The sequence below is a fragment of the Conger conger genome, chromosome 6 (assembly GCF_963514075.1).
Source record: "Conger conger chromosome 6, fConCon1.1, whole genome shotgun sequence".
In the NCBI taxonomy this organism is placed as follows: Eukaryota; Metazoa; Chordata; class Actinopteri; order Anguilliformes; family Congridae; genus Conger; species Conger conger.
The window spans coordinates 54,544,126-54,554,125 of record NC_083765.1 but is presented as its reverse complement, the minus strand read 5'-3'; the positions used below and the strand labels follow the sequence as shown (position 1 = coordinate 54,554,125).

The 10,000-nt window shown below is 45.1% G+C and overlaps 1 protein-coding gene across 2 annotated transcripts in view; it reads right to left on the bottom strand.

Annotated features, from left to right (window-relative positions):
* The window catches only part of LOC133130817 (leucine-rich repeat-containing protein 49-like), a 54,214-nt gene that overhangs the window by 4,421 nt on the left and 39,793 nt on the right, over window positions 1-10,000 (bottom strand). For both annotated transcript variants that reach the window (XM_061245691.1, XM_061245690.1), the window contains exons 14-16: window positions 4,233-4,467; window positions 3,603-3,788; window positions 3,133-3,242 (exon numbers count right to left, since the gene is read on the bottom strand). In XM_061245691.1, the coding sequence (XP_061101675.1) occupies window positions 3,133-3,242; window positions 3,603-3,788; window positions 4,233-4,467 (531 nt within the window). The remainder of the gene's footprint in view (window positions 1-3,132; window positions 3,243-3,602; window positions 3,789-4,232; window positions 4,468-10,000) is intronic.

Genomic DNA, 10,000 nt, shown 5'->3' with positions numbered 1-10,000 from the left:
TGAGCTCTTGTGCTATCTCGTGCCAAATACAGATTTGTAGTCTGTCCTCAAGAAAATCCACTCAATTCCAGAAAAAATGGCTTTAAAATATTTACAAGTACGGTATTCGAAACACAGACCTTGAAAACTACAATTCAACATTCCCAATTTTTTCCTACTTACTGACAATGTCCTCCTTCTGTTCTGTAACCTCAGATAGCACTGCTTCTTCAGTGACTGTCTTACTCATGAGTAGATGACAGGCATGAATAAACCAGCTCACCTTTCTAACGGATACATGCACAGCACAGTGTAAAAAGCAGGGCAGATGTTAATACAAACCGGATCATGCCATCAGAGCTATGGTCTACGCCAGTGGTCACCAACCCTGTTCCTGGAGATCTACCATCCTATAGGTTTTCACTCAAAACCCTAACAAAGCACACCTCATTCAACAGCTTCAGATCTCATTAAGCTGTTAATTAGTAGAATCAGGTCTGCCAAATTAGGGTTGAAGTGAAAACCTTCAGGAGGGGGGATCTCCAGGAACAGGATTGGTGACTCCTGGTCTACACAATCACCTCAAAAATGATTGGCAACCTTGATGAAAATGAGCAAAAAATGCTTTGTAAAAAACACAAGCAATAAGCTATATTTATATCCATTAATTCTAATAAAAGAGAGGAATCTTTTTAACAAGTAATTTTACTTTCCAAAAAGATAGATGTCAAAATAATTGGCAATACTTTTTTTCAATACTGCATACTCTCCCTTCACATGAATAACACAAACATTTCCTTTGTGTTTTATTAGTGAATATATCGGCAGATTTCACCCGGTTCCATACACAATCTTTAAAGACCCTGGAGATGAAAGCCTGGAGACTGAGATGGCCATTGTGAAATTATAAGTTTGTATTCAACCGTTTATTTAACCGTTGATTTTCTTGCTGAAATATATTTTTAAGACAAGGTTTAAGCTTCCTGGTGAGGGGAAAAAACAGTTTTTGCCTTTTCTCAATGCTATTTTCTTTGAATGAAAGTGTGTAGTTTACAAAAAATATAGCATTTTCAAAGAGAAAGAGGGAGAACCTCCACTGGGCAGTACTAGTCTAATAGTCAAACTTTTCTTCCAGGTTCTTCTCCAATATGCCTTGAGATATTTCAGTAATCCTGTAGAGGATAAGCAAACCTGGAAAGATTAGAGACCTGCCATTTTCGCACATGCACAGCAATCTCAGGACTGCTGACAGCTGAGAGCAAGTGCTGGCATGAGTGTGCCTCAGCAAGCACACATACCTGGACACATACATTCACAGCTCCATATGCAAGCAGCATACTGTATACACACACACAAACACACACACTCATACCTGGACACATACATTCACAGCCCCATATGCAAGCAGCATACACACACACACACTCATACACACCCGCACACACACACACACACACACACACACACACACACACACACTCATACCTGGACACATACATTCACAGCCCCATATGCAAGCAGCATACTGTATACACACACACACACACACACACTCATACACACGCATACATGCATGCACACACAAATATACCTGGACACATACATTCACGGCCCCATATGCAAGCAGCATACTGTAAACACACACACACAGACAGACATATACTCACACACACATCATACACACCCGTACACATGCATGCACACACACACACACATACCTGGACACATACATTCACAGCCCCATATGTAAGCAGCATACTGTATATACACACACACAGACATATACTCACTGACACACATACACAGACAGACACACATACATTGACAGGCCCATACACAAGCAGCATACTGTATATACATACACACACACACATACACACACAGACATACATATACTCACACACACACACACAAACATGCATGCACACACACTCATACATGCACACAGACAGACACACATACATTGACAGGCCCATATGCAAGCAGCATACTGTATATATATATATATATATAGTGTATGTGTGTGTGTGTATATATATATATATATATACATACATATATACACACGCACACACTCATACACACACATGCGCACACACACACCCATACCTGGACACATACATTGACAGGCCTAGACGCAAGCAGTATACTGTATATACATATACACACACACACGCATGCATACACATACACACACACATGCTCAACACACAAAGGAAGTGGCCAGACACAACAGGCAATAAACTACAGTACCTTGAAACTAAATGGATGCTCTGTACAAGTTACTCTGTACATGATACTCAAGGGAACATCTGACGACCAAACAAAATCCAGAGAGAGCAGCTGTTTCCCACAGGTTAAAATGATTTACCCAACATTTTTGGGTAAACTACACTGAGGTATACAAACACTTCTCACGTGATAAAGTTAATGGGCAGAAAACCCTGGATAAAGTCAAAAAGGAGCGTGCAGTTTTGCTGAACAAAAGTAAACATCCCTGCAGTCTCCTGGTCCTAAAGGAAAACCCTCTGTAATAAAAATGTCAGAAGGTTGCAACAACACTTGATTAAACTATATATAAAATAAATATAGATAGGTAACGATCATAACAAAAATTAAATACCAAGCTCTTTTTCCCAAGAAATGTTGAAAACACAATCCTCTTTCCCATACAAAACAGTGAAATATTCAGGGGGGGGGAAAAAAAAGAGGAAATTTGGGTGAGGATTAACAAAGCCTGCAGTAAAACCTTTTGTTTCATTGCCCCCTGAACTTTTAGCCTCGCCGTGACAGATCTGGGTTCTCAGGCCAAAACAGCCATTATGGATGGGGCGTGACCTGGGCGATGGCATGTTTTCGCCTCTCACGGTTGCGTCGGGTGACCGGGGGAGTGATATATCAGACGTCGTGTTGGCTGAGCAAAGGAATGTGTGACGGAGACAGATACCACCCTGCCCCAGGGGCATGGCGTTCAGATCCCTGGCTCCAGTGCCAGGCAAAGCTACAGACCTGTCGCTAAACTCTGTACTGCTCACATTTTAGGCCAAACCGGGCTCTCTGATTGGCTGCCAGCTGCTTAACTGGCGTCTGGGTGAAGGGAGCCTTGTGACTCGGGGCGACCGGCGGGGTGTAAAGGGGGGAGGGGGGGTTTACCGAGACTCTTCTAGGAGCAGCAGCAGGCGGCAGTGCGGGGTCTCCGTGGTGGCGATGTGGCCCAGGGTGCCGAAGAGCCTCTCGGCTGCAACAACGTCGTTCATGGTCACCTGTGGGACGGACACGCGGGAACAAAGAGGAACAAAGACGGCGTTACAGGACAGCGACCGGCGATTTTATCAAGCAGCAAGGTAGCCAACCCTAGTCCTGGAGAGCTGTTCATTGTTACTCTTTTGTAAATATCAAGGTAAACATGCTTTCAGCAGACCTGCACTGAAGGTGATTTAGCAACAATGCAAACTGGTATTAAAGGCACAAATATAGGTCAGAGAATTGACCTCGTCTGGGTTCTGGGGCTTCAGGTGGTTGCAGAAAACGAAAACCATTCGCACAGGCACTCCCTGTGATGGTCCAGGACCAGGATGAGGGAGGTAATCTACTCTAGACCACAGTTTGGCGTAGTGACGTACCTCCTGACCGTTGATCTTCTGCAGGTTGAAGTGGTTGAGCCGGTAGAGGACGAAGGGCCTCCACAGTGCCAGGTTGACCGCTGGGTTCCCCTCGGGATGGATGGTCAGCTGGTCCAGGCGCCTCACCTGGGCCAGAGCTGCTAGCTGCGGCAGCCGGCTGATGTTGGCCTCCAAAAAGACCAGGTGCTGTCAGAACGAGAAAGGGCAGATCCAGGTGAGCCTTAAAGGGCCAATGGACAGGGTTTCATGGTTGTTGCAACATAAGTGTCTGAGCAGAAAGCCACAAGTAACATGGTGATCACCGAAGGGAAGAATCAGAATAGCACATACACACACTAACGATAATAGGCTGCCAGGCAAGGTACCAATCAGCTCGTCGGGAGCAATTGGGGGTTAGGTGTCTTGCTCAGGGACACTTTGACACACCCAGGGCGGGGAACAAACTGTCGCCCCCCAAAAATTCATAAGGACCATATGTATATGCACTCTGAAAGCCATCTGACATTTGCTCATTATACTGGTAACATTTCCTTGCGTACAAATTGAATAGGTAATCATTCTTGTTGGGTAATTGAGGGATGTACTTTGAAGCCCGTGCCAGGCTGAGGAGCGAAAGCGATCCGGTCTCACCGATAGGTTTGGGAACTTGACCCGAATGCGTGGCAGTGTTGGCACGATGGCGTCGAAGGGGATGTAGCGGAACGTGATGACCGTGACGGCCCCCGCTGTCTGCACGCCCCAGCCCCGCTCCAGAGCCTCCAGCGCCCCCAGCCCGAACAGCCGAAGCGTGTCCCCGTCCAGCTCAGCCAGGTGGCTGTCAGACAGGGACAGGCTCTGCACGCTGGCGCCCCCTGCCTCGGAGGACCTGTAAGTGACACGCAACCACCACCTGTGAGGGACTGTGGTGAGCCGCTGTACGGTAAATAGACTGCATTTATATAGCGCTTTTATCCAGAACGCTTTACAATGGATGCCTCTCATTCGCCCATTCTCGCACACACTCACACACACTCACACACTCACACACCAACCAGCTTGTCAGAAGCAATTGGGGGTTAGGTGTCTTCCTCAGGGACACTTCAACACACCCAGGGCGGGGGATTGCACTAGCATTTTTCCGACTGCCAGACGACCGCTCTTACCTCCTGCGCTAACGTCACCCCTATATCGCTGAAGAATCCCAAACTCCTTAATTGAAATTATTTTTAGGACTCAGCCTTATCTTAAGCATGGGAGCAGGGAAAGGCGGTTTTCTTTTAAACGGACGCTCACTGTTAATCGAGAGCAGTGAGTGCAAGGCTTTTCTTCCGGTGCTTTCTATTCGCCGTCCATTCTCTTGACAACACTGGAAGTGCCCTCCCGTGATAAGAGAGTCGTGAGAGTGGTAGGGCCGGTCGAGTCTCAGGAAGCTTGAACTGCCTGTGGGAGCCCGGCTGACAGCCGACCCGACCCTGTACCTATGCCCTCACTCAGAGGACACGCCACAGACCAGAGGATGCAGGCCTGGCAGCAGAAGCTTTCCTTTAAGGTCTTCCCTGAAGATGCGTGGGTCAAGAGATGCGCTGATGAGCAAAGGATTCTTCAAGCAAGAGGCCAAAGAACAACGCTCATTAAATCCAGGGACGCACCGCCATCTTGCGGTCTTGTCGGCGACCTTAAAGCAACGGTACGATGATTTGTTGGAGGGTGGGTACGGTGTGCCTTGCTCAAAGCGGACTGGCACCAAGGCCGCCGAGACAATGATGTCATTGTGTTGCTCGACAAACCCGATGCACTCTCAGGGACATCCCATTCAGACGACAGAGGATAGCTCCCCCTCCTTTATCTCCGACGGACCCTTCTGTTCATTTAAGAGCATTAAGACCAGACACGTCCCAAAGCAACGAGGACAGAGGAATTTAGGGAGACAGAAATTAAATGCCAGGGAGTCAGAAGAGCATGGTAAACTGGGAGTGTCACTGTTCTCCATGGGAAACAGTCAGAGCTTTGTGTAGATCAGGTCTTGGACAAGACTAAGAGCTAAGAGGGGCAGGTAAAGGTATGCCAAGAAGGAGACAGGTAAAGGTCAAAGTCTGGCACGTAGTCATAGAGATGCATGGGTTCCGTGCACTGTAAAGTTGTTAACTCGTTAAAGTATTGAGCGTACATAATCCTGTTTGAATTTAATGGTATTTTACAGAGCATCAAAACACATTTTTTGGCATGCATTCTGCATAACGTTCCCGACAAGAGTTTGTATTTATGTCTTGGTTGAAAGCAAACAACAGTCGGCATAGTAACAGCATATATTAACTGCATGTTATTTACAAAACACAAATGTATAGTATGTATTAAATAACACTGGCTCTGTGATTTCTTTTGTGTTGTTTTAACATTTACATTGAATGTAGTCACCCTGATTACACACTTCATTGTTTAGTTTGTCTTTTCTCTTTTGTTGTCATATACAGTACTGTGCAAAAGTCTTAGGCACCTATATAACATTCTGTACAGATAAGATTCTTTCAAAAATAATTCAATGAAAGGTCCTAAATAAACATACTATACATTTTACATTACATTTTAGTAATTTGGCAGAATTACTAAAAACTGAATCAAATAAAAAAGATTGGTGACCACCCTTGGCATTAAAACTGCATCACTTCTCTGAGATATAGAACTGCAGGACTGCGTTGGCTAAGACAATCAGCAGGGAGGTTGTTCCAAGCATGTTGGAGAACCTGCCACAGTTCTTCTGCAGATTTTGGTTGGCTCCTTGTGACAGCCTTGATCAAGTTTTTATGTAAAAAGTAGTAAATTGCTTACAGTAATATGTTGCTTTTTTTAATTAAATATAATGGTATCTTTTGGAAGATGAATATTTGGACATCTCGGTCACAGATTATTTAGAAACATGCTAAATTTATGCTTATTACTGTTTTGAGCTCTTACTTCCTTAAAAACATCCTTGAGGCCATGTCTACATCTGCCATGGCCAAACAACATTCTGTCTTGGGTTTTTGTTAGCACTAAATGATCGATCAGAAAATAAAATGATCCTAAGGACCACCTACAAGGATTCATGGTAATTACAGATTTTTTCTTTAGAAAAGGACCGTTCTGACAAAAAACATCTGTAAAACATTAAACCAAACGAAGAAGCGTGGAATCTGGCCTACTACATTCAGTTTAAACGTTAACTTGCGCACTTCTGGAATCGGCAAAAGTGAAGTTCTGGGCAAGCTTCCACCCGACACCAAGGAGCGGAGTGCAGGGTGCAGCAGGTGCAGACGTGATGGGGTGGCGGACCACAGGTGACGGCAGGAGGAGATAACCCCGGTGCCCGAGAGAGACACACTGGTGTCGCCCGCTGACAGACGGCTGTAATCTGAAGGCTACACCATGCCGCTCAGGTCCGGGGGGCGGGGTGGGTAAGCTAGCCGCCGTGCCGCTGAGGATCTGCTGCCGGCAGAGCCCAGAAAAGCACAGAATCACCCGCAACCTGGAAGCCCCACGCGAGCTAATTCTTCTGTGTGCGGCATATTGTTCTCCCGTAATCTTGTTTGGGAAGCTGCCAGGGACATTTACCTCAGGGTCCCCAGATACTCCTCTGAAATATGTGCAATTATCAGAGACGTTCCCAGATTCTGTCTCAACAGAAGAATTACCGGCGATACAAAGAACAAAACACGTGGCTCCTAACTACGTGGATTAAATGCGATAAACCTTTGCAGATTTATTGTGCTCAGAGTAAACAGAGCCTATTTCCATTCATCCTGGTTGGGCCTTTAATCAAATATTTAGTCCTCTGAGAATGAGAGCAAGCCTTCTGCAAATGAGGCAGACCAACAAATATGCAAGAAGCTCTTCAACTCCAAAGAGATTAAGGGAAATACCAGGGTGACTAAGGCACAAACTGTGCACCACAGACCACACACCCTCCACGCCAAAATCATTCTCATTCGGTCTATTTATCTATTGCTGTATTTTCACCATTTCTTCTCCCCAATTGGAAATTCCCACTTGCTACTGTAGGCCCACCCCATCCCTGTAATTTTCTCCGTAGGTGAGGGCAGACATCCGATTGTTTGTTTTTCCCTGAGATCTGGGCTGCTGCAAACACTGCACTAGAGCAGCTCACAGCTGGTGCGGACAGAGTACAGGCCCCAAACCAACCAGAGGAGCCCCACTTAGCGATGAGATGTGGTTGACTGAAACCATCTGGGAAACAATATGGCCATCACTTGTTGCCCTCATCAAATCTCGGTCCTGGAGGGCAAATAACTGCTGGTTTTTCACCCTCCCTTTACCTGGGAGTGAGGTGTGTTCCCCCTCCCTTTACCTGGGAGTCAGGTGTGTTCACCCTCCCTTTACCTGGGAGTCAGGTGTGAAGAAAACCTGGACAATCAGAAGCAATAATTGTTCAGTTAATTGCCTGGCAGAAAATAAAACCAGGGCTGGATTTGGATTTGAGGGCCAGATTTGATAACCCTGCTGGACTCCTGGCCTGTATGGTCAGGACATTTCTTCACTATGAGCTAGCATCTCAACCAGACGCACCATTGAGGAGCCCACAGTGCTTGTTACTCAAGGAAACCTCCTACAGCAGATGTTATAGTTTCGCCATGGGGACCAGCAGACCAGTTCAAACACTACATTACATGCCCATAAATGTCTTCCCTTTATTTGATAATATTCTTATGGTTCACATCCTTGTTATACCTGCTTGAGATATCTGCACAGAAAGGTACACTGGTCATTCAGAGCACTGAGTATCTGTGTAATAACTCTTCACTCCCACTTCTCTGGATTCACTGAACAAATCTTTGCATGCTCGCAAAACTTCGAGAGATAAAGACAGGAGGACTGCGTTTCCTGGCTAACCGTCACACATGTGCCACTCATTCCAGCAAAGAATATATGATGGTATATGAGATACATGTTCTCCAAGGGCCTACAAGTGCTTTGTCCCAAGAGACCAACCCCTGGACCATCTTCTTTGTTATGTCTGTCTTCAGTCAGGAACAGCCTTCTGGAGATCAATGTGCCTTTTTCTGTAACCAAACATACACACTCTCGCTCTATCTCCCTCTCTTTCTCTCTTTCACACACACACATACACACACACACACCCACACACACACAAAAGCTGGGATTAAATCAACGCTGTTCCTTAAGTCTGACTTTTCAATGAATAAAAGCAAGTATTATTCTTTCCAACACAAACACAATTTGGTGTGTTCAAAAATCACTGAAGAATGTAATGCTTGCATTTACTTGCAACGCTAAGGAAAAATGTTGATCGAATGCAGGCCACACACAAACCCATACGCACAAACACGCATGCTCGAATGAACACTTACAATCGTGCATCACTTCATCACCTCAATCAATCACTGTGTTGTTAACCTACTACTTTTAAATCCCTACAGAGATGACATAATATGTCTTTTCTTTATCTGTTGAAGTCGAAAGCCCATTTTTACAAGTAATCCACATAAATCACAGCATCAGCTGAACTGAGGATGGAAACTTGTGATCATGCTGGATGCGTATCTACAAAACAGATTCCACTCTGAAAGCTGAAACATATCAGCCTGAAGTCAGCCAAAGTTCATACCTTTTAGCATATCATAAGTTCGGCATTCTGAATGACTGTATCTCACTGTTCCCAATAAGGTGTGCGTCTCAAATTGCAAGCTTTCCTTTGTTCCAGTTCTGAATAATTCAGAAAAACTCTAGCCCTTTTTGGCCAGTCTGCTTTTTAAAATTGGTGCTCATTGTTCATTGTAATACTCTACCTGCATTCAATAATACCCCTTTACTGTTTCAAGTACCAAATGCCTAATATCTACACAAGCCAGTCATGCAAAAAGTTTCACACAGGTTTTAATAAGTTCTTGTTTCTCTGTTTTAATGCTGTTTTAATAAGTTCAAGAGTGCACCTAAGTGCAGGTATAGGCCGTGTCACTGAGCTACATTGTTTTCAGTTTTTAGTGCTCTACGCTATCATTATCACCACAAAACAATATTTAAGTGCATCTTCAAGCATTTTTCTTTTTTCCGTGTTATTTTAAGCCAATCTTGGCAGAAACAAAGAAGCCAATAGATTACAGTGGCTGTCGCACTACAGGTGATGGAAGATAGGAGAGAGAGAGAGAGAGAGAGAGAGGAAGAAAGAGTGAGAAAGGCCTGAGGGTTGCACTCGTTTATGAAGTGCTAAGAGGATGGGGCAACGCAGGCCTTCCACAAGAGCTTGCCGTATTTCCAAAGATCCAGACAGGATGGTGCTGGACTGAGAGTGAATTTAGGAAGGCGCTAATCTGTCACCGTGAGGCGTTACCCGTCGGTCATGCTGGCGCACAGGTTTATGTGCGGTGGAATAGTCAGTGCTGCTGACACACTTTCTAAATTCTTTT